Source organism: Pelobates fuscus, chromosome 3 (assembly GCF_036172605.1).
Source record: "Pelobates fuscus isolate aPelFus1 chromosome 3, aPelFus1.pri, whole genome shotgun sequence".
Taxonomy (NCBI): domain Eukaryota; kingdom Metazoa; phylum Chordata; class Amphibia; order Anura; family Pelobatidae; genus Pelobates; species Pelobates fuscus.
Window position 1 is genome coordinate 49,296,386 of NC_086319.1, and position 25,959 is coordinate 49,322,344.

Below are 25,959 nucleotides of genomic sequence, written 5' to 3' on the forward strand. Positions count from 1 at the left end.
CACCCCACCACCCTCTGCCCCAGCCACCCCACCACCCTACTGCCCCAGCCACCCCACCACCCTACTTCCCCAGCCACCCCACCACCCTCTGCCGCAGCCACCCCACCAAACTACTGCCCCAGCCACCCACCACCCTCTGCCACAGCCACCCCACCACCCTCTGCCTCAGCCACCCCACCACCCTACTGCCCCAGCCACCCCACCACCCTCTGCCCCAGCCACCCCACCACCATCCTGCCACAGCCACCCCACCACCCTCCTGCCCCAGCCACCCCACCACCCTCTGCCCCAGCCACCCCACCACCCTCCTGCCCCAGCCACCCCACTGCCCCATCCACCCCACCACCCTCTTCCACAGCCACCCCACCACCCTACTCCCCCAGCCACCCTATCACCCTCCTGCTACAGCCACCCTCCTACCCTACCACCCTCCTGCACGGCCACCCTACTGCCCCAGCCACCCTACTGCCCCAGCCACCCTCTGCCCCATCCACCCCACCACCCCCCTGCCCCAGCCACCCTCCTGCCCTACCACCCTCCTGCCCGGCCACCCTACCACCCTACTGCCCCAGCAACCCTACTGCCCCAGCCACCCCACCACCCTACTGCCCCAGCCACCCTACCACCCTCTGCCACAGCCACCCTCCTGCCCCAGCCACCCCACCACCCTCCTGCCCCAGCCACCCTACTGCCACAGCCACCCTACCACCCTACTGCCCCAGCCACCCTACCACCCTACTGCCCCAGCCACCCCACCACTCTACTGCCCAGCCACACTACCACCCTACTGCCCCAGCCACCCTACCACCCTACTGCCCCAGCCACCCTACCACCCTACTGCCCCAGCCACCCTACCACCCTACTGCCCCAGCCACCCCACCACTCTACTGCCCCAGCCACCCTACTGCCCCACCACCCTACTGGCCCACCACCCTACTGCCCCAGCCACCCCACCACCCTCTGCCACAGCCACCCTACCACCCTCTGCCCCAGCCACCCTCTGCCCCAGCCACCCTACCACCTCTGCCCCAGCCACCCTACCACCCTCTGCCACAGCTACCCTACCACCCTCTGCCCTCCTACCACCCCACTACCCTGTCACTGTCCTCCTGTCACCCTACCACCCTCTGCTCAGCCACCCTCTGCCCTCCTACCATCCTATGCCCCCTACCATCCCCTGCCCTGTCACAGCTACCCTACCACCTTCTGCTCCCTGCCACCCCATAGCATGTCACAGCCCCCTACCTCCCCCTGCCCTGTCATAGCCCCCCTGCCCCAGCCACCCTACCACCCTCTGCCCTCCTACCACCCTACTACCCCGTCACAGCCCCCCTACCACCACCTGCCCCACCACCCCTTGTCCTGTCAAACCCCCCCCACCACCCCTGCCCCGTCACAGCTCCCTGCCCTGTCACAGTCTCCCACCACCCCTACCCTGTCAAAGCCCCCTTACCACCCCCTACCCTGTCAAAGTCTCTCACAGCCCCCCACCTCTCACAGCCCCCCACCCTGTCACAGCTCCCCTACCCTGTCACCCCACACCCACCCAATAACAGCCTTCGCACACACACACACACGCTGTCACAGCCTTCCACCGCACACCTTGTCATTCCCCACCCATACCCTATCATTACCACACACTGTCAACACATACACTATCACTATTCCCAAACACTTTCAGTCCCCACACACTGTCGCCCCTAAACCCAGCCAAACTCAAATAACCCCTCCTAATCCTATCACTCTCACCCACTGCAACCATACCAAAATCCTTGCTTTGCCACACCTACCCTATTGCATTAACCCCCCATCAACCCTGTCAGACTCACCTTCTCTCACACTGTCACACTCACCCCCCGACCCTGTCACTCATCCTCTATCAGTCTGTCCCACTGATCCCCTTCACCCTGCCACACTCACCCTATTACATAAACCCTTACAATCCTGTACTCCAACTGTGCAACACCCACCCCAAACCCTGTCACACATAGGTAGACAATGCCAGATACACTCATATATACATACACCGGCACTTATGTATACACGACTGCAAGGCTATGTAACCATACCCCTCAGTCATGTATAAACGATGGGCATACTTGCTAATTAAATTAAGTTATTGCAAATTAAGTTAGTTTGAATATTATGCCATAACTACAGTCAGAGAGATCACAATGCAGCGGCACAGGGAGCCGCAACACAGCAAGCCTCTGAACAATGAATACAGACACTAGCTCTCTGTATCCAGCGCTGCAAGCTTGTCCTTAAATACAACGACAGCACCTTATACACACAATGCAACCCCTATTTTTAACTTTAGGTGTTAGTGGGGGCCTCATGTTTGAGTTTCGCCTAAGGCCTCACAAAGTCTAGAGCCGCCACTGGTTATGAAGTCCATCACATAAGTGCTAGTGAATTGGGAAATAATACTAACTACTAGAGACAAGCTAAGTGTATCTTATCTGGTTTCATTCTTTGTTATTATTAAAGCTATGGTTAATACAGTGTTCCTTTTTCCTCTCTAGAAATGTGTTCTGTACTGGCCAGAAAAGAGAGGAATCTATGGGAATGTTGAAGTCCTTGTTAATAGTGTAAACGAATGTGAATACTATACTATCCGGATTCTTACTTTGAAGGTAATATCTATACACACGCCATTGTGTTAGTGTTGATTGAGTGGAAGATAAGTAGTATAATTATTATAGTATAGAATATAAGTATATTCGGTGAGACAAATAAGATTTTTTTAATATTAAGAAAAAAATCAAATAATAACAATGGCCAAAGTGCTGTATTTTGTTGTGGCTGTTTTTTTGTGGTTTTTTGTTTTTGTTTTTGTTTGTGCCAGGCGTGAATGCCTCCGCTTACATGGGAGAACAAATGCACAGTATTATATGACAGTCTAAGTTGTTTTCCTTTCCCTGATAGTCAAGTGGTGCAGCGGACCAACATCAAAGAAAATCCTGAGAATGTTATATGTATATATATTAAGAACATAGCTCCAAGTTCCCCTTCTTAAAAATAAACAACAAACTAACTAAACACTATCAGTTAATGTGGTACATTCTACAACATAATATTCATTAAACATGTGCGCGGAACAAAATCTTGGGTGTTTTCAGTCATTCGGGCAGAGCTAACTTTTTTTTTTTCGGTTTGACCAAATTCCTGTCACATGTCTACTGGTTTTGGATAAAATTCTGTGAAAGTTTTTGTTGATCACTGAATTTCAGCCAACCGTTATTCTCTCTAGTGCAGGCAAATAGTTGACAATGTAACCAATTGCCTTTGGGTGGGGGCTGGCAGACATTAGGCCCCTTCTTTTTTAATTATTACAGCCCCTAACTGTCACCAATGTGTAGGAAATGGAGGGCATCATGTTCCCTCCTTATCAGAGCCCCACCCCACCACCAATAGGTGGGGAGTAGGTTGGGGACATTAGGTCCCCCCACCCATTTAGTAAGTAGCTCCGCTGACCACAGGTGAGGGCAGGGGGGGACCTTATGATGTCCCTCTCATTTTCAAAAATGAATAGCCCCCACCTGTTACCCATATGTGGGGTCAGTGATCTGTCCACCTCCCATTATTTAATTATTTTAAAGTATTCCACCCTATGACTACAGGTGGGAGCACATGGTGTATGTTATGTATATAGGACCCTACTATGGGGGTGTATGGGTAGCACTATGCCCCCTGAATTATTTGTTATTTATTTCTAAATTCTTAAATAAAAAAATAGCCCTATTGTGGGGTCATAAGGGTGGACGGTGTCTGTCCACTCCATGTTCTTTAAATTGGGAGCATTAGGTAATTACTAGTGATAGAGCAGTTTGCTAATTTTTTATTACAGCGAGCAAAAACTGTTTTTGTTTTATACCTAACCCACGCCTGCGCTCACCAAACCGGTGGGGGCATGTCGGATAAACAGCAAGCAGCCAGTGGCAATGGCATCTACATGAAATTTAGTCTGTGAGTAGTTGGTCACTTGGAAATTCGGTCAATGCTGCATTTGCAATCGGATTCTGACTAAATAACCGAAAAACTAAATTTTCAGTTATTTTTTTCATTCTTCTGAATACGAATGTGCATGTGTAAATATACATATAACATGCCTGTTGTTTGGTAACATATGAACAGATACTCTTAGTGCCAAATTTATAATACATTTATCTTTTGCCCCTAAAAAGCAGATGTATCTAATTATGTCAGCACTGTGTGTAGATTGATTATCGTACAGATCACAGATTTACTCTATAATTTATTTTCTCTTGACAGTTTCATTCAATACAAAAAGATTTGATTTCAAATAGCCTCAATCTATAAAATTTACCTAAGATAACCAATATGTATGTGCATGTAAAATGTGATTACTTATTCTATCGTATAGTCATATATAAAAGCCAGTTATCCAAAGATAATTACTTTATCTATCAAAATGTCCATGAGATTGCATTACATCCTTCCACGTCTTTTATTTGATTCTCCTTGTTTTCTCCTTCAGCAAGGAAGCCAGTCACGCATTGTGAAGCATTACTGGTACACATCATGGCCGGACCACAAGACTCCCGACAGTGCACAGCCTCTGCTTCAGCTCATGTTGGATGTGGATGAAGACAAGAAAGCAACTACTGGCAGGGGTCCAGTTGTTGTACACTGCAGGTTAGATCAATTCATAGTAACAGTCCAGTTATGTAAAATACATAACAGCATGCATATAATAATAATTAAAAACAATGTCACTGTTATGCTACTAGATGCATGTTACATCAATTAAAAAAAAAAAAAAAGAATAAGACCTTATGGGTCTCTGGAGTTCTGGGGTCTGTAAGGCACATTTTGATCTGCTTCCTGTCCCTGGTGCCAGGAATCCTTCTTCTGGTATTCAGACCTTCTCAACTCTACAGGTACCTTAATTTACCAGGACCTGTGGAAAGTTCTATGAACAGGCCAATGGATTTATAACCAAAGCTAGGAATTCTGGGAAATCTGAAAGTGTGATCTATCGGTTCTGTGTATAAATGGTGGTTGCCAAATAGTGTTTTATCTGCTGTAATACTCAATGTCACCCATTTCAGAGATGGGTATATTCACTTTTGTGGCTGAACGTCTCGCAATTGTACATAACTGGTCATTCGAGGACAACGGTCTTCTAATTATTTTTTTACTATAAAAATCCTTGAGGCATATAATGAAAAGATAAGGATTTTTTTTTTAATTAAGCGTATGTAAAAATACCTGAAAATCTGGCCCCTACTTTCACAGAACACTAGATCCTTCAGCCGCATTCATACACCTTCTCTCGCACTTAGGTAGAATCCGACCATAAGTCTCCTGCTCCACTCCATGCACAGAGCGATGATGTCATCAACCATTGCCCTGTGTGGTCCGCTATGCTGCTGCAGTGCCTGTACTTAGTGTACCTGGTCTGAATTCCAACCAAATTCCTACTGCATTGGCAATTCTCATATTTACTAAAGCCAAATCAGAATTCGATCAGTCTGACAGATTCTTTAACAGTGGTTCAAATGTAGAAATCTCTGATGATAATGATGGGGAGAATCATATTCTTGTAAGATAAAAAATAGATGTTCAGTGGCATACAGGATCATGCACACATTCCTGTTCTATGTTCTCACATATGTATGAGAGTTCAAAGATGCAGCCACGAGCAAAATATGTGAGTAACAAGCATTATCCAGCATATATACCCCTATATAGTTAGTAACTTATTTTAGCATATATAGTTAGTAACTTTCTATTTGACATAATTTGACTTCCAATCCACCTGAAAAACTAGTATTAGAAAGAACACCCCAGACCCCTAAAGCACTTTAGCTTGTTGAAATGTTGTACATGTGAAGAATATGTCTTCTATTTTTCATTTTACAAAAAGTGCAAATTTCAGTATAAATTGGCTCTTTTATAAATTAACCTGGTTACAACCCCAGGCTTTCAAGCAGACAACCGGTCCTATTACTTCCTGCTTTGGTTAGCTCAGTTGAGCTAAACTCAAGAGGTGCACCTGCCTTGCAAAGACATCTCATTGAGCTGAATTGGGAAGTCTGTGATTGGTCTGTGACAGAAAGTTTGGAAGGGGTTAGAAGGGAGGGCTTGCAAAGGCTCAGTGAAGAGAACTGCAGCTTTTGCAAGCTGTTCTGCATATACCCCTAATAATAAAATGTGTAATTAAATACATGCATGTTTTCATTAGGTTTTATTTTGTATATCTACTAAACAGTGATTTTATTTTATTTTTATTTGGGCAATGGAGTGTCCCTTTAAGAATCAGTTACTTTGAATGATTGCTATTGCATACCTAAAACATTGGACCTTACTGTGTGTTTATCGGTTTGTTTGTTCTTTTGTTGTAGTGCTGGGATCGGTAGAACAGGTTGCTTCATCGCTACATCTATTGGCTGCTGTCAGCTCAAAGAGGAGGGCATTGTAGATGTATTAAAGATCGTATGCCGGCTAAGAATGGAGCGGTGAGTTTGCTCATCAAACTTAAAATAGCTAGAAGGTTTTCAAGTTACAATAAACTAATCTATAAAAAAAACTCTAGATATATTAGAAAAAAAATATTTTCTCTTCTTTCATCTCTTGACTTATACTAATCAACTTACTTATGCCAGATTTCAGTGAATCAACATTTTTGATATTCATGTTTTATAAATAAAACAGCTGGTCAATCTGATCAGAATGTCTTCTTTTCTTGGTGTGCCATGTCTTACAATTCATTGCCATATCTTGCCAGTATCACTTCCCTACAGTGCTGCTCTGGTTTGCTACAGAACACACTGTTTCTAGCAAGTTTAGACAGGTTTGCCCAGCAAATGGCCCTTGCAACCACTTTTCACAATGCATAGCAACAGTGCTACATTGAGAGCAGTGAGCAAATGTAATATCATTTTGACATTCCACAGATTTGGCAGGAAAATGTAGTAGACTTGCATCCATAAAATGTATGGCCCAACAATATGTATTCTAAAGCATATGAACAGTGAAATTCTGTCCTATTGCTACATGATTTAAAAGCTAATTTACAATGTTGTCAGTAAGTAAAGATGTGCATGGGCAAAAGTTAGTTTTGTTCCAATTTGTGATTTTCCGTTCATCTGAAATTCAGAAATTATTAATCAGAAACAAAACAAAATTTTGAAAAAAAAATAGGTAGGGAAACAAAATTAGGGCACCATTATTCCCATTATTCCAAAGGATACAAAATTAGGGCACCATTATTCCCATTATTCCAAAGGATACAAAATTAGGGCACCATTATTCCCATTATTCCAAAGGATACAAAATTAGGGCACCATTATTCCCATTATTCCAAAGGATACAAAATTAGGGCACCATTATTCCCATTATTCCAAAGGATACAAAATTAGGGCACCATTATTCCCATTATTCCAAGGGATATAAAATCAGGGCACCATTATTCCAAAGGATACAAAATTAGGGCACCATTATTCCCATTATTCCAAGGGATACAAAATTAGGGCACCATTATTCCCATTATTCCAAAGGATACAAAATTAGGGCACCATTATTCCCATTATTCCAAAGGATACAAAATTAGGGTACCATTATTCCCATTATTCCAAGGGATATACAATTAGGGCACCATTATTCCCATTATTCCAAGGGATACAAAATTAGGGCACTATTATTCCCATTATTCCAAAGGATACAAAATTAGGGCACCATTATTCCCATTATTCCAAGGGATACAAAATTATGGCACCATTATTCCCATTATTCCAAGGGATATACAATTAGGGCACCATTATTCCCATTACTCCAAGGGATAAAACATTAGGGCACCATTATTCCCATTATTCCAAAGGATACAAAATTAGGGCACCATTATTCCCATTATTCCAAAGGATACAAAATTAGGGTACCATTATTCCCATTATTCCAAGGGATATACAATTAGGGCACCATTATTCCCATTATTCCAAGGGATACAAAATTAGGGCACCATTATTCCCATTATTCCAAAGGATACAAAATTAGGGTACCATTTTTACCATTATTCCAAGGGATACAAAATTATGGCACCATTATTCCCATTATTCCAAGGGATATACAATTAGGGCACCATTATTCCCATTACTCCAAGGGATAAAACATTAGGGCACCATTATTCCCATTATTCCAAAGGATACAAAATTAGGGCACCATTATTCCCATTATTCCAAGGGATATACAATTAGGGCACCATTATTCCCATTACTCCAAGGGATAAAACATTAGGGCACCATTATTCCCATTATTCCAAGGGATACAAAATTAGGGCACCATTATTCCCATTATTCCAAAGGATACAAAATTAGAGCACCATTATTCCCATTATTCCAAAGGATAGAAAATTAGGGCACCATTATTCCCATTATTCCAAAGGATACAAAATTAGGGCACCATTATTCCCATTATTCCAAAGGATACAAAATTAGGGCACCATTATTCCCATTATTCCAAGGGATATAAAATTAGGGCACCATTATTCCCATTATTCCAAAGGATACAAAATTAGGGCACCATTATTCCCATTATTCCAAGGGATATACAATTAGGGCACCATTATTCCCATTACTCCAAGGGATAAAACATTAGGGCACCATTATTCCCATTATTCCAAGGGATACAAAATTAGGGCACCATTATTCCCATTATTCCAAGGGATATACAATTAGGGCACCATTATTCCCATTATTCCAAGGGATAAAACATTAGGGCACCATTATTACCATTATTCCAAAGGATACAAAATTAGGGCACCATTATTCCCATTATTCCAAAGGATACAAAATTAGGGCACCATTATTCCCATTATTCCAAAGGATAGAAAATTAGGGCACCATAATTCCCATTATTCCAAGGGATATAAAATTAGGGTACCATTATTCCCATTATTCCAAGGGATACAAAATTAGGGCACCATTATTCCCATTATTCCAAGGGTTATAAAATTAGGCACCATTATAGCCATTATTCCAAAGGATACAAAACTAGGGCACCATTATTCCCATTATTCCAAGGGATATACAATTAGGGCACCATTATTCCAAAGGATAAAAAATTAGGGCACCATTATTCCAATCCAAAAAATACAAAATGATGGCACTGTTAAGCAGACAACTCCCTAAATGATAATCCTACACAAGCTACATTAGGTAGCTATCTACTAAACACAGCTGAAAGATCACAATTTTTATAAAAGAGTGTTTTTATAATTTTTCATCTTTCATCTGTTTAGTAGGTAACTCCCTAATTACCTCTCCTTATGTGGGCCATATTTAAGGAATTATCACTTTTGTGAAAATTAACACACTGAATACTTGTGTGAAAGTCACCTATAAGATGCGATAACCTTTTGTCATGTGATGCTGCATTTTCTTTTAAGTTTATATTAAATATTTAGCACATGACATCGCAATCCAATTTAGTCCAGGCACAGCCAGGGCACAAGATTGCAAATGAGGAGAAGAAATTTAAACATTGTTTAATTTGTAATATTTGCTGTATGCTTTCGCTATGTTGACTGCCAGGTGCAAAGATCACAAGCTTCTAACAATGACTGACGCTGAGCTAAGATAGCAACAAAGCAATGTTGATTTCTACGTTACTTTTTCACCACATTAGGCATATTACATACCTCTTCCCATTTACCTTAAAATCTCTCTTCCATCCACCTAGCTTTCCTCCCCACAAGCATAGAAGATCCTTTCCCACTGAGGCACCATCCGTTATGTAAAGACTGAACCCAAGTACAAAATCAGCCAGTTTTCTGAAAACCCCAAGCCCTCCTCCTTTCAACAAGGACCAAATTTAATTTTGCAAGTACATGAAAGCACAGAATTTACATCGCCTTAACGAGTTACAATTAAGATAATAATGAAAAAAATATGAAAATGAAGGAAAGGGGCCTCAGTTAGGAAAATGACAAATGAGTAATTTGTTTCATGGGAGTTTACAGAGGAAGAGGTTATTTTTCAACTGTCAAAAGTAAAGACAAATAAGTCAATGGGGCCTGATGGAATACACCCAAAGTTATTAAAAGAGCTTAGTGGTGTACTAATAAAACCATGAACAGATTTATTTAACCAATCATTGTTAACAGGAGTAGTCCCAGAAGATTGGAAGTTAGCGAATGTTGTGCCCATTCACAAGAAAGTTAGTAGGGAGGAGTCGGGAAACTATAGGCCAGTAAGCCTTACTTCATTAGTGGGGAAGGTAATGGAAACCATGTTAAAGGATAGGATTGTTGAACATCTAATATCACATGAAATACCTGTCAGCCATATTTCTTAATTACAGCTTTCTTCTGCCCCCCTCTCATTACAATCTTGCTCCTTTTTCCTTTCCACTCTTCTCCTTCTCTTTATTATAGACCTCTCTTGTTTTGGCAAGATTTGTCCTCTTTGTTAGATCTTTTATCTCAGCAGTGTCTCCATTCTGCTTTTGCACTTGTTTCTACTAGCCAAACTAAGACTATAGCTCAGTTTGATAGATCGGATAAGCTCTTTTACACTTATTTGTGCGGTTCGGATATCAGTACACTATATAAAGGAACTTCTAACACTCAAGTATTACTGGAAGCGAATGAGTTAAAGGAAATCAGTTTTTTTTTTTTTTAAGTAATTAAATAGTTATTGTGGAGCAAAATATATATTGTTCTCTTTTTAGCACAAACACAATGTTACTAGAAATTGTTTGGGAAAAAACCCAGAGCATAACAAACTGCTGTGGCATTTTTTGTGTATTTACAATATTGTATTGCATTATTCCTGATGGTACACTACTTTGCAAATTGATTTATTGCTGAAAATTAGATTGTCATAGCAGAATGGTGTCCTTTGACTATTCATTTGACAGGATACATTGCAGCCTGTAGGAAAATAGCAGGAAATGCTTCCCAGTGTGTGTGTGTGAACCCATGGTCACGCAGGGTGTGAACAATTTGAGTTTGCAGTATTTAAAACTCAAAGGAATATCTCTGCCTATATATAGCTTGGCTAACAAATGGTATCAGTCTGCTGCTCAACCTGCATTACGCACAAAAGTATGAGAGATTCGAAATATAGCCATGATTATTTTTAAGCCAAGTGTATACTAACACTATTTACCTATATATTTTTTTACTGTTTACAAAAAGAGATATTAGAATATGAAAATCTTTAACTTGGAAAAAATTGTTTTTAGATTCTCACTAGATTTCAAGTGTGTCTGGGGTCTATATGTTAATATTTCCCAGCTTGATGGTACTCAGTTTAATGAACTCGGAAGGATGAGAGGCTCCATTGCCCTTGTTGAGAATCGGAGCTGTGACTCCGAGTGACTGCATAGGGCAGATTGATCCGTGCAATTTTATAGGTTGCATCTATATTGTTTTCTAAGGGAACTTGGCTCCAGACTCTAGACTGGGTTAGGATCAAGCAGTATATGGACATCACAGCAATAGCAAAGGCATAATGTAATGCAATAGCAGATAGAGGTTCAGAAATTGGCTATGACTATGGGACATCAGGTTTACAGAATACCAAATGCACAGGGAATCAGGATCTTAGGGTATAAGACTCACAGGAATATACGGTAGGTCTATATTAATTCTGATAAATTCACATACCGGATTGAAACAAAATAATGTGTCCTTTTCAAGATATTAAGATAGGATGATATATAAGGGTTAATTGGCTTAGTCATAAGCTAAAGTTATAAGGAAAAATTCTAAAGGACTTGAGTTTCTAAAAGAAATGAAAGTATAGGCCAAAAATACTACTTATTATTATTATTATTATTAATACTACTTAATACTACTACTACAACAAGCTTATAAATGGATGCAATTAGCTGCTGGTGGAGAGATTACTGTTAAGGATCATTGAGTGTTGAAGGAAGGTCTCTCCGAAGTACTAAAACCCACGTGTCCCAACTGAACAATTCACTCATAAAGCCTCCTTTGCTCTCTTTTACATGGGGAATGAGCAGGTTCAGGACACAAACAGATCAAGTTTTCAAATTCTGCTTAAACATGAGCAAGGGAAATCCCCACTTAAAAAAAAATAATTTTATATAAAGCGAGGGTGGCAGAAGCTATGACATTACTAAGCTTCTGATTTCACATAAACATGCACTTATATTCTATTATGAACATTTTCTATTTGTTGTTGGTTTTACAGAGGAGGAATGGTCCAAACAAGCGAGCAATATCAGTTTGTACACCATGCCCTGAGTCTCTACGAAAGCCGCCTGTCTACAGAAACCGTCCAGTGAATGGATACAAACTCTCACTAGTTATCTTTTTACGGTAATATGATTGCCAACCAGCAGTTTCATGTGGCGTGAACCAGACTGCTTAATGAGGTTTTGAAGACAACCTTGAATGCGTTGACGGAAAGTCTGGAACGATACGGTGGACAATGATCTGTCATTGAATGTAAATGAACCGTGAGCTTCTGCAAATAATTAAGGAAGGTTCTTCTCTGATATACAGTAGTTGTATGTAGGGTTTTCCTATGTATCTGAAAGAGGGATGTATTTCCGAAGTAGTTATTTATCTTTAAGAATGTATGTTCTACTGATCCAGTCAAACAGTGGATTTATAAAGATTTATTCAGTGTATAACAAATAAACGTTTGCAAACTGTGTGTCTTGTAAAATGGACTGTCAGTTGTCACTCTGTACCTGTCAAGTGCTATTACACTTTATGTGGGGACCTTAATTTCTGACCACATACGATATTTGCTGCTAGTCTTGCAAGTAGTCAGTTTAATCGGTTTCTTATTTAAATATAAAAAAAAATGAAAAAAAAAGTTTCTTTTCTAAACTGTTTTAAAATAACGGTGAATATTTTCTATGGAGACGTGGTCTTGCTCGATTAGCAATTTGTGGATTTTTAGTAGCATATGTAAAACAGCTACAGAGCACAATGTCCGTGGAGATGCATTTAATATATACTGTAAGGTGTATTATAACCTCCTCTTTTTTCCAGATAAATACAGTGTATTTGTAAATCATGTGAGTTATTTTATCAAAGATGTTTATAGCATATATTAAAATCGTAAGAATCTTAAAAAAATAAATAAAAAGAAGTCTTTTATTAAAAAGTTAATTTATAATGTGTTGTACTATATTCTTTTTATTGTACTTGTTGCACGAAGACCTCTAGCTCAATATAATAATATGTTCTGCTGGCCTACTTGCCATAAGATGGCTTAAGAGTTTTATGGATGCTTTTAAAGCGTATATATGCTATTTGAAGAGTCTCCATCACCTAAAACAAACGTTATGATAATCGAAGCATAAATATATCTGTATGTAAAGATTACATTTTTTTTAACTTGGCTAAACTGTTTGTTTGTTTTTTGCAAAGACATTTGAAGCTCTGTACTTACCTATTCTATCTCATGTGCTAAAAAATTTTTGTTTACAGTATCCGTCGATCTGATTGGTTGCTTGTGTACTTTTTTTTAATGTTTGTATTTGTTTTCAGTTAGTTCAGAAAACAAGAAATAATAGGAGATGTTGATCCAAAAAAATGTCTGTAGCATAATGGGTAAGTTGGAATATTTTAAAAAGTGTTTTAATTATTTTAACCAGTGAACCTTGTAATAAAATGTTAACATTGCATATGAATAATGTTTTGTGCCCTCTCGATTAACGTACAGGTGTATTTTGGGTGACACATATACTTTATACAGGTAAACCAAATTTGCTGCTACAAGAGATTTAGTTGCGTTCTTCTGCAGGAGTTTAATGTTCTGTGAGTTTATCATTTACTTGCAAGAATTGTTAAAAATATGTACACAGGAATCTTGCATTTTTAGTGTAAACATGTTGGTACATACTGCCAATAAAATACACTTGATTAAAACATGTTTTGTTATTCTTTAAGCAATACCATGGCTCACGTGTGCTGAAAAATCAGTTCTGGTAATTGTTCATGTAATCCATTGGTATTATCACAGGTAGCTGTATTGAAAGTTAATTTATTTAATGCAAAATTCATATAGAAAAGTAAAGCAATACATATGATGCAGACTGTTTTTTATCAATCACAGGCTTTCTTTCAAACAAAAAGTGAGGTAATCTTCTACTTCACCGTGGGTAAAAGTGGTCATTGTTGTCATAAGTATGAGGATCCATCAGGATATGCTGCCATTTTGGGAATTTGCATTCACAAAAATGACATGGAAGTCCTCCTTGCAGATATAATCAGGGTAGTTGAGCATTTTAGATACATTTACTAACCTACTTACTGTAAACTCAAAGGAGGGTTTACAAGGGTGGAAATGGGATAATTGCAACCCCCCAAGCCACAAACATGCAAGGTTTGTGGGGGTCTGGTGGACGGTAGGGCAGGTAAAGGTGAGATTTACTTACCTGAACCTGTCCCTTGTGGGTCGTGCATGCATGAGAGTACAGCATTGAGGTTTATGGATGATCCAGCGAGACCCTCCTTAGACAGAGTCAATTCCCTGCAGCCATCACTGGTGACAGACTTGGGGGATTTACACTTTTAGACGGTGGTAGCAGTAGCCCAGTGTCTGGAAGAGGCAGGCATAGGATATATACTGAGACAAAGTAGTCCCTACTTTGTCTCAGTATATCTCTTGACTGGATTGGAATGTTAGTGAAATTCCAATGCAGTCAAAATGAGTACAGACACTCCTCACTTACCGACTGGGTTCCATTCCTACGACCTGGTCGTAGAACGAATTGGTCGGTAAGTGAGGAGTTAAAGGATTCACTGCTCTGGTGCGTTTGAAGTTTCCCCGAACATAGACATGCGCACCAGAGCAAAGAATCCCCACTACGGCTCACACTTACACATGGTTGTAAGTGCAAGCCATCGTAAAACAGGTAGGTCGCTAAATGAAGACCACCTGTATTCCATAAAGATTGTACCTTTATTAAAGGGACACTATAATCACCAGAACAACTACAGCTCAATGTAGTTGTTCTGGTGAGAATAATAGTGCCCTTCAGGCATTGTCATGTAAACACTGCCTTTTCAGAGAAAAGGCAGTGTTTACATTGCCCCTAGGGGCACCTCCAAGTGGCCACTCCTCAGATGGACAGTAAGCAGCCCTGCCGTTCATCGTCCCCGAGCTCTGCATGGAGACACTGAATTTTCCTCATATAGATGCATTGATTCAATGCATCTCTATGAGGAAGTCCTGATTGGCCAAAACGGCATTTGGCCACGCCCCCATTCCCTACAGGAAAGCATTGGATTGGCTAAAAATCGGCCATTTTGATGATGCCACAAAGGGGGCAGAGCCAGCGCAGGCAGACCCACGTGGCGCTGTAAATAAGGTGACTTTTTTCAATTTTATAGGGGCGCTAAGGGGGGGGGGGGGGGGGGGAATACCTAAATGGTGGGTTTAGCACTATAGGGTCAGGAATACATGTTTGTGTTCCTGACCCTATAGTGATACTTTAAATACTCTTTCTTGGGGTGGGATATGACAGGATGACAGTTCTGCTTTAAATTTATTGAAGATATTTTGGTGTAGAAATCATGCCTTTGCAGTCTCACTACTCAATTTTTTTGCAATTGTGTTTCTATTTGTGCAGCCCTGGCCACACCACCCTTTGCTGTCATAGAGCCTCCATAAAAAAAAAAAATCATTTTATATCATTCAGTTATTAGAAATAGAGCACAGCGTGTTCTTTACTTTAGAAGTTCTTATCTCCTGTTCTGTTAACACTTGAAGCTGCTGTGGGATCTAGGCGGTAATTAACAGAGCAGGAAAAATAAAATTCTAAATTAAACTCACAAACATAACTGTGCAATAAGGGTAGGTAAAATATTTGACTATTTTTCAAGAAGTGTGTACAGGGGCTGTATGAGACACAGCCAGGGTAGGTGTGGCAACTCAAAAATGCAACTTAGAGACCTATATAGCCACCCAGACCACTTCATCTGTATAAGCACAGTGCTTGGCTGTGCATGCCTAGTTCCCAGCCATTGCTTCTCTACGAGACGCAATGAATTAGAGAAGATTGGCGAGTTTTGTCAGCCATCACTTTAGGCAGAGCTAAAGAAGAGAAGTGCCGGCACTAAGTAATCTAGTAAACTAGGTAAGTCATCGTTACTTAATATGACTGAGCAATGGGGGTGCATTGCTTCTATGATGGAACCCACAGTCCCAAAATAACAATTGTTATTTTTGGGACTTAAGGTTCCCTTTAAACAAGGCTCCTTTCTAAACTTGGCGTCTGTCCTTTTTATACATGTCCATTGATGCTGATAAGAAATTTTAAAAAAAATCTCCATGGCCTTATCACACCAGCTGATAATATGACTATGCAGCTCATTAGATAGCTATGATACAAGTCATGTGCTTGTTCCATTCAGGCAGACATGTTTTATATATCTCAATATTTTCACATGAACATAGAGGGAATCTTTAATTGAACGTGTATGGGGCTGTAAGGTGACAGAGCTTTTTCTCATGTATATTAATTTATGACTGATGTATGTCTGTAGTTGAAACGGACTAAATCAATTAGAACACAAATAAAGTATTTTATTTATAACCATTGGCAGGGTGATTCAATTCAAGTGAGAATTGTTGGAATTCAAAGTGAATTTCTAGATCAACCGATTTAAACTGGCTGATTTCTCCACAATTCTCCCTTTAGTGAATAACCCTGCACACTCTTGCAGGGAATTTTTTTTAAAAATTTGGTGGGAATACAAATAAAAGGAAAATAAATGTAATTATTATATTAATAAAATTATGTGTATTGTTTTGGGGGGAATATAATACTATTTAGGGAAAGTGTGTGAAAGCATTAATGGCATAAAAATAAAATAAAAACGTCATGCAATTGTGGCTTAATTATGTCAAATAGTTCAGTCCCCATAGCAACGAAAAAAGGCAGAAGAATAATTCATGGTTCTACTTTTACAACTTTATACTCCAATCATCTTTATACATCACCTCATTTGAATGAATGCCTGTAGCTTAGACATATTATTCACTTGATTTTTATCTTTTAAAAGTTTTGGTCTTCAGGAAAGCTGAAATGCTAGTAGGCACTTTTTCACACTCCAACCCCCATCATGCTTATCCATATTTATGAATTAACTTAATAACATCAGTAGGGGGCATTCCAGACACCTGATACAGAGGCTGAAAGCGGTAAAAAGAGAATGTCATGCCTGCTGGTGTAACAATTTGTCAGTGATGGGCCAAGTGGCACCTTCTCACACTCCAACTCCCATCACGCTTATCAAGGTTTATTCATTCACGTGAAAACATCAGTAGGGACTTTCTAGACACCTGACACAGAGGCTGAGAGCAGTAAAGAGTTAATGTCATGCCTGCTGGTGTAACAATGTGTCAGTGATGGGCCAGGTGGCTGCAGTTGCAATGAATGTGCTTGCTCTGCAGTCTGACTTGCTGGAAGGTCCAGACACAGCATAGATACATTGCATCCACGCTGAAGACCCGGGCTGCCTGCTCTAAAGTCTCTCAAACAATTCAATAGAAGGAAGTGCTCGTCACTGACTTTTTCCCTCCGTGAAGGCGCATTTCCTTCCTAGAGTTAGCTTCACTTATCTGGCTGGACTGCGAGAAGCGATGGACAGCCGCAGCTAGGTGGGAAATGGGAGCCTTTCTACGTGTGCTGCTAGCAGGGGGGCTCCTCTGCACTCTGGCAGGTAAGTGAATGGTTTCTGAGAGTGGGGGTACTAGGCACGTGGTGGTAATGGAGGGCAGGTATGTGGACCTGCAATCAGTGCATCATTCTCAAAGTGCAAGTAAAGTCATCTACTGCTGTCTTCATATTGTCTAGGACACTGCTGGCCAATATCTGCTTCTCCATTGGTTTATCTTTGATGCTCAACCTGCCAAGAGCTGGCTGAGAATCATGGTAAAAGGAGTCCCACAGCTAGAGCACAACATGTCAGTCATCACTGCTACATGGCTGTATTTACATATACACACATACTGAACACTGGGAGGCAGAATGGCATAGCATCCTTGGGCATTGATTGCTGCCACCTAAGTACCCCTAAAATGCACTTCCCATGGTGCTCAGCCAGCCTTAAAGTTGGCTTAGCATAATGCCAACTGTAGTTCTGATAAATTAGAACTCTTGGTATTTACCACCAGTGCCCTAAAGAATTAAAATACAGAACATGGAATCCTGATATATTTAGATTGTGTACAGTTTGCAGTACAAATATACTGAAGGTTTGCATAGTGTAGTACTGTAGGCATGATTTCATTGGATTACTTTGACAATTCAGTTTCACTCCAATATGAAAGTGATTCTGTATTTTCATACAATAGCTTTTGTTTAATTACATGATTACTGGTTCACAGCCTTGAAATACAGGCATTACATACCTGCCTGTAACTTTCAATTGATTGCCCACTTCATCCTCCATTACATTGGATGATAGGCCTTGTAACCCAGATGTAAATCCAATGTCACAGGCCTGTGAATATGCAATCAGTGTATTATTTTACATGGTGAGGGGTCTGTTTGCTTACTTGTGGACTCATATCTGGAATCTCTCACACTAGCACAGATAGTTCATACATTTATTAAAATCTGAACCCATGATAATATGCAGGCTGTTCATTTAGAAGTGCATAACAATTTGAAATGTGTTAATATTGTAGTTTTTACAATAACTTTCCTTATGTTGCATATTCAATCTGGGTTGCATCGCTTGGGTTCCAGTATTGCAATTGGTAAATTTATGACATGCATTTATTTATCTCTTTATTAGATATTATAAAATAAAATACAATATATTTTGTTGATTATCTGGTTAATGTGTCCATGTGTTCAATAAAATAAGAACTCTGAGAGTTGATATTAAGTCTGTCAGGGTTATTCACATAAGTTAGAATATAAAGTAAATTTCAAATTTAAAGGTCATAATAGCCAAAATAGAAAAATTCTCCAAGCTAGTTTGGCTACTTTGGCCTTAAATTTTAAATTCACTTTGAAATCACTTTTCAACTTTAGTGGATAACCTTGCAGATTTGCAGTTTACACTCCACATTTTCTACATGTTTAATTTGTACTGTTTGTGCTTTAATTTATTTATTAATGATAGTAAAACAAAAATCGTTGTAATCAAATACACAGCAATTATGCTAAATTATTTACCTTGTGGACACAAGTAGAATAGTTATTTGGTTACCAGAGCTTACCTGGAAAAATAGATGCTCGGTATTACATATGAATGATATGAATTCCAGGATTTCTGAAACAATCTAAGACTTTTTCTTTAGAATGTTGTGTTTAATTTGTCCAAATGTTGCATTCTTTAATCCTTTGAGTCAAACATGGTTGAATATCATATCACTGTGCAAGTGAAGGCAGAGCTTACAGCTACCAATTAATGTGACGCACAGTTTCTGAGCCCAATGGAGCGTTGACATTTCAAAACAATACAACATGGCCGACGACCTCAGTACTATTCAGGGGAAATGGTTTAAGTAAATTATACTATAGAAATATACACTAGGAAAATGACTGACAGGTTTTTTTTTTTTTTTTTACTAAATTGTGACAGGAATTCAAGGTACATTAAAAGGGAATGTCAAAAGTTATGCCAATATAGCTGAACTGACAGTGTAGCTGACTTTGGGCTAAAGTTTGAAATATTCTTTCAATTCTAGGCAATTTACACTTTATTGAAAAACTGCGGCAGTCATAATTCAAAGCCTTTCAGTTGATTTTGTTATCCTTCACAGTTAAATTATCCTATTTTACTTTAAATATCAGAGAGGTATAAATGCTTACACTTCATAGATATATATATTGATTATATGTATACATATATTGCATGCATTTCAAGAGGTTTTTTTAAAATTTTGTTTTGTCATTAAATTTTTGTAGATCATTAGGTCAATTTGTGTGTTTCATATAGTATTAATTAAATAATTTCATTCTAACATTTAACAGTTGCATATTCCAGATTAGTATATTCATTTCTCTAAAATTACGTACAACCCTATTCAATAAGCTGTGAATTGTCAGTAATTGACTAGAAATTGCAAGTTGCAAGTCTACCAAAACAGAATCTCTTTTGCCAAGCAGCTATGTCAATCTGTTGAGAACGTGAGTCTTTGCGAGTTGCTGACTTGCAAACATTTCCTACAAAAATATATCAATATATCAAAATAAACAACTTGGTTTGAACTTCACTTGACACAGGAATATCAGATTTTAGACAAAAAGAGTGGAATTGCTATTTATACCAAAATTTTATATTACTTTTTTTTACCTTGTTTTTTTCTTATAAATCAGACTATTTATTGAATAGAATAAAGAAACGAAAAGAATCCCCTTCAAAGACTACCCCGAAAGAGAATGTCTTAATGAAACAAAACATGAACATTGGAATATTTAATACATTTATATACTTTCAAGTATACATATTCGAAATTCAAATCTTAATTTGGATTCTCTTTAACCCCTTAAGGACCAAACTTCTGGAATAAAAGGGAATCATGACATGTCACACATGTCATGTGTCCTTAACCCCTTAAGGACCAAACTTCTGGAATAAAGGGGAATCATGACATGTCATACATGTCATGTGTCCTTAAGGGGTTAAGGGGTTAAAGGGGTTCTTTTTATTTTCTCTATTACACACTGGTTAGGCCCTGTAATTTGGAGATTCTCTTTAAAACGACACTTTGGTGAGAGTTTTCATTTCTCTTTTTCTAATCTAGCGAGTAGAACCCTCAGTTTTGTTTTACTGGTAATGGGGAAATCTATACAATTTCTATAACAAGTATTCATGATGTACTATCCTCTAAAAACTGACAATTTTATGCAATCAGTAATAGAATACATATTTCACTTAATATATATATATATATATATATATATATATATATATATAGCTATATTATATACCTGGGGCAGGCAGGGGTGCAAAACCAGGGAGTTGGCCTAGACTCCCAAATATAAATGTACATGAAAACAAAAGGTGCCTCATTCCAGGGCCCTATTTAACATTGCACTGCTGAGGGTCTCAGGAGGAATCATCACCCATGCAAGTGGGTTAATCTCATAAGAGAAGGGTAGAGGGTGTTAGGATAGGCCCTGCCAAGAAGGGGGTACATTGACATTATGGCAGGCTTATGCAATGTACGATCATATACTGTAACTAAACTCCCATCTTTTTTGCCTAGGTTAGTCGTTTAAAGAAAATTTAGGTAGATCATGTATGTTGTATGAACTGGCCCTGGCAGCACCCTTATAATGTATGCATGTTTAAGTGAGTGCAGCCCTCTTTGTTTCTAATATTTTTATATTGTATATCTGATTGGCTCATTTTCACTATTTCACTATTTCGTCGGCTTGTCCGAATGTTTCACTGAATGTTTTTTCATAAAAAACGTTCGACCGAGCTGAATCATCACATGAATGAGCATCAGACATCCAAAACAAAATTTCAATTTTGGGAAATATTTTAGCAATCATTGGCTCAAAAAATAAATTGATCTGAACATCTTATTTGCTTATACATATCTAAGTGGAATTCTGGATATAACAAATACTTGCCTACATTTGTATTACCCCACAAGACCTGTGTTGGTTAAGGGATCATATCAGAGCATGACTTCACCATCAAAGCAGGCTAAACTGGAAATGCCCAAATAACTCTGTGTACGCATCATTAGCCTTTGGACTTTTACATACAGAATTGTTCACGTACCCATATATGGTAGAAATCAAATATATCTAAAAAAAAAGGAAGCAGATGAGCTATCTGCTTCAATGCTCTATATGCAAGAGTGAGACACAACACTCTCATCTTTTCAATTCTTAAATAGCTAAAACTAGTTGGACCAGTTCTGCTGTGATTACTTGGCACATTGACAATACACCAAGTTCAAAAAGATTATGGCCCAGCAGAGTCCCAACAGAACTTCCTACTAAACTACAGTTGCTACTGCCTGGAAGCTCTGAACCTTACAAAGTCCATAAACCCTGAAGCTGCCAACGTTGTTTTATCAGAACTCAGAAGCTCTGTGTGGTTTAAATAGAGTCCATAATACCAAATGGTTTTGCCGAGCACAGTTGTAGAAAGTGTCTGCGTTTACCCTAAAAGATACTTGATTTTCATCTGACTTTTAGCTGCTCAGAATTAAATTTGGTGAAGCCCTGGACTTAGTAAATAGATTACTAAAGATATGAAATGCTTTCAAAGTAAATGTTTAGTGTACTTATCAGTTTACAAAAAAGGCTTCATATAATAATATTGGCACCTTAATGGTTTTAATCTAAGAAATCTATTCACAGAAATATGCATTGTCAACCAACTTTTAAATTAAAAATGTTCTGAAGAAAAGTAAGTGTTTCCAATACATCTGTTTCAAACAAGCCAAACATTCTTTTTTTTATTTTTACTAACAGCTATAGACAAAGAAAATCATGACAATTCCATTACTTCAGGGCACTTAAACCAACCCTGGTAACACTCTTCATAGTAATTGGCTGTTAAATAGTGTCAGAAACAAGATTTGTTATAAAACAGCCAAACAGAATCAAGATTGTTGATAAAAGATGTAAAACATTGAGCATCTATAATAAAACAAATATAATTAAGACTAAAAATGACCCTTAAATTCTGCTCCTCGGTTTATTTGGAGATTTTTTTTTTTGTAACTCTACCCTCTCTGTTGGGTTAAAATATACGTATGTGCTGTAGGACACTTTGTGGTTCAAAATGTGTTAGGCTGTTCTTCAGCTTGCCATCTTGAATAAGATATAAGTTCCTGAAGTATTGGACTAAATTACACACTGGATGTTCTGTGGGGCACTTTTTTTTTGCATATACAGTCTTTACTGGCTTAAAGGAACACTATAGACACCAAAACATTTTTATCTTAAAAAAGTAGTTTTGGTGTATAGATTATGCCCCTGCAGTCTTACTGCTCAATTATCTGCCATTTAGGAGTTAAATCAAATTGTTTATGCAGTCCTAGTCACACCTTCCTGCATGTGACTATTGTGTATTGTGAAAGTTGAATTTGCAGAGCAGCATAGAAAAACTTCTAAAGCAAGTTATCATCTGATTGAAAATGAAAAAAAAGATTGCAGCCAAAGGGTGTGTAGCTAGGCCTGTATAAAAAGAAACGAAAGCGATTTCAATTTTTTTAAATGTATTTTTGATGTGCATAGCAATATCAAGGATAACAACACAGACACTGAAAAGTCAGCAAAAATAAGTATATCTATCAAACAATGTATATATAGGAAACAGTACTTTTTTTAAAATCAGGGCAAAAATAACAGTGCTAGACTTGGAGAACGAAGGGCAAATAAATAAGCAGATCATATTCACTGAGAGGAAGTTCTAAAGATTGAACAGTGAATGATGTCTAGTAACTTAGTAAAGAGTGAACTCGTAGGAGGCCCAAAGTAGGCAAGAAGTGAATGATCTACATTAAGAGAGAAAAACAAAAGAATTGGTCATTTGGTGAGAAAATTAGATGCCATGTTAGGATTTTATGACAGAGCTAGCGCATCCTGAGCTCATCACTGATGCCCTGCAGGTGTCCAACATAGTCCAGCCATGATAGCCCCAGTGCTGGGCCCAATAGCCACCGAATAAGGAGGCATATGTTCATCATGTGGTAATCAAGCAAGCCTTGTAATGTCTGCAGAGTGCCCCCAGATGGTACCAAGTCTTGGTGTGTTTAGAGGCATTGCCTCACTACTCTGCGAGTCTCAAAGCATTTACACAGCTGGCCTCATGTTGGTTCCCTCACTGCGCAGCTTCATCATGCGGAAAGGGTTCCACCACCCTCCACACAGCCTCACACTGTGGATTCTCAGGTACGCTGCTAGTTGTGTCGCTCAGTGCCACAGGTCCCAGTCAAGCATCCATAGCTGCCCAAAAGGATTTGACAAGTCAGTACAGGTGGTGTAGGACATCATAATTTTCTCTGCAGGGATTGAAGAAGCATGTGGCGTCCACCTTCGTGTGTGCATCTGAGTGTGTGGTGTGTGCACCTCTTTCTTGTACAGTAGTGATGTCCCGAACAGTTCGCCGGGAACCGTTCGCTGGCAAACATTGCGTGTTCACGGTTGCGAACAAGCGCGATGTTCAGTCCGCCCCCTATTCGTCATGGAGGTGGGAGGGTCTGGAAGGGAGGGTCTGCTGCTGATTGGCTGGAATGTGTCTGCTGACTGTGAGGTACAGGGTCAAAGTTTACTCAATAATGACGAATAGGGGGCGGACCGAACATCGCGCGTTGTTCGCCGGCGAACGGTTCCTGGCGAACTGTTCGGACATCACTATTGTACAGTGTTAATGAAGCGCACCCTCAACTTAGTAAGGGAGCCTCAAGGAAGTAGACCGGGAAGGGGGTGAGTCTTTAAACAGCAGCACGGAGCAGGATCAGAGATCAGTCGCTTCTCCACCCCCCAGGCATACTAGCCTGCCAATCCAGCCCACAGCTCTCCGCACTGTGGACACCCAGAAACCTCAGAACATCACGCTTAGGTGCATCCCCAATCGATCCAAGAGCACCGTAGAGGCAGTTAGAGTCATCGATGGGGGTACAATCTGCAAGACTATTTTAGTATAGTATTTTAAGTGATTTAACTCATAAATGACAGACAATTGAGCAGTGAGACTACAGGGGCCTCAGACCAAAACGGCTTGTGATCTATACACCATAACTGCTATGTTATGTTAAAGCTGTTTTGGTGCCTATAGTGTCTCTTTAATATTATTGTAGGCACAATCTTGTGCTTGTTTAATTTATCACACTATAACAGTGCTTAATGAATAACTCTTTTGTAGCTTATATTTCTGATTATCCAAAACCTGTACATAATTCAAGCATTTAAAATGTTGGAAATTATATGTTGAAAAACATTTGTATGGTTTTATTGTTTATAACTTAACTCCTTAAGGAGCAATGACAACTATTTAAGAATTTATTTCCTTCCCTTAAGAACCCATGCAGTGTTATACCAACAGAAACCATTTCACTGCTGGTAAATGAGAACCCCAGGTATTATACCTGGGGCTTCTCCAGAATTGGGCCCCAGACTAAAATCTCCATGGATACATTTCTGCTCACACTAGCTGAAAACAGCAAGTAGATGGTGGCAACACTTTTTACTGTTTTAGCTTAGAATTCCCTTTGCTAATATCAGTATTGATATTTGCAGAGGTGAACCCTTGGAATTAGAAATAAAAGGATTATGTCAGGGATTAAGATTAGGTTTCGGATTAGTACTAGTTTTAGGATAATCATTCAGATTTAGTCATCAGAATTGGGTTAGGGCCAGCAAGGGAATCCCTCTGCCGAATCCCTCTAATTCTATTGCTATGGTTAAGATGAGATTAAGGTTGTTATTATTAGCATTAGGTATAGGATTAAGGTTTGGATTAGGCTCAGGGTGAGGTTTAGGATTAGGGTTAGATTTGGGACGAGGATTTTGTTTAGAATTAATGTTTCATTTAGGATTAGGGATATGATTAAGATTGTTACTTTGCAAAAGCATACATATGGGGTATTGTACTCAGGAGATGTTGCTGAGTGCAGTTAAGAGAATTTTATTACACTGGCACAGATTAGATTTAAAAAAAACAATAAAATACAATGCATTGTAATAATTAAAATGTAAAAATGAATACCACAAACTATAAAAATGGCGAAAAGATACCTCAATAAAGCTCAAAATAGATCATATGAGAGTCCTCATAGCATCCATATTTGCATTTGATATGCTCCAAAATATACCATAGACCAGGGCTCGACAAATCGACTAAATATATTGCCCTGGCACCTGGGATTGGTCAGCCCGTTCCCTCTTCCTTCTTTCTCACTCCCCATGCAGCTCTCTGTCATTACTTCCTCCTGGTGCAGAGGCAGTGCAGGGGAATGGCAAGCTAACCTGGCGGAACACCAGGTAAAGAACCATGCTGCAGAGCCAACCCTG

General features: G+C 39.3%; 2 protein-coding genes across 3 annotated transcripts in view; both read left to right on the forward strand.

The window, feature by feature from the left end:
- The window catches only part of PTPRR (protein tyrosine phosphatase receptor type R), a 177,852-nt gene extending 163,973 nt beyond the window's left edge, over nt 1–13,879 (forward strand). For both annotated transcript variants that reach the window (XM_063447011.1, XM_063447012.1), the window contains 4 exons: nt 2,526–2,636; nt 4,502–4,659; nt 6,372–6,485; nt 12,186–13,879. In XM_063447011.1, the coding sequence (XP_063303081.1) occupies nt 2,526–2,636; nt 4,502–4,659; nt 6,372–6,485; nt 12,186–12,279 (477 nt within the window). In that variant the 3' untranslated portion in view covers nt 12,280–13,879. The remainder of the gene's footprint in view (nt 1–2,525; nt 2,637–4,501; nt 4,660–6,371; nt 6,486–12,185) is intronic.
- A 3,715-nt stretch (nt 13,880–17,594) lies between these two features.
- Nucleotides 17,595–25,959, forward strand: part of PTPRB (protein tyrosine phosphatase receptor type B) — a 119,773-nt gene continuing 111,408 nt past the window's right edge. Inside the window, exon 1 of the mRNA XM_063447007.1 lies at nt 17,595–17,680. Within this exon, the coding sequence (XP_063303077.1) occupies nt 17,626–17,680 (55 nt within the window). The 5' untranslated portion in view covers nt 17,595–17,625. The remainder of the gene's footprint in view (nt 17,681–25,959) is intronic.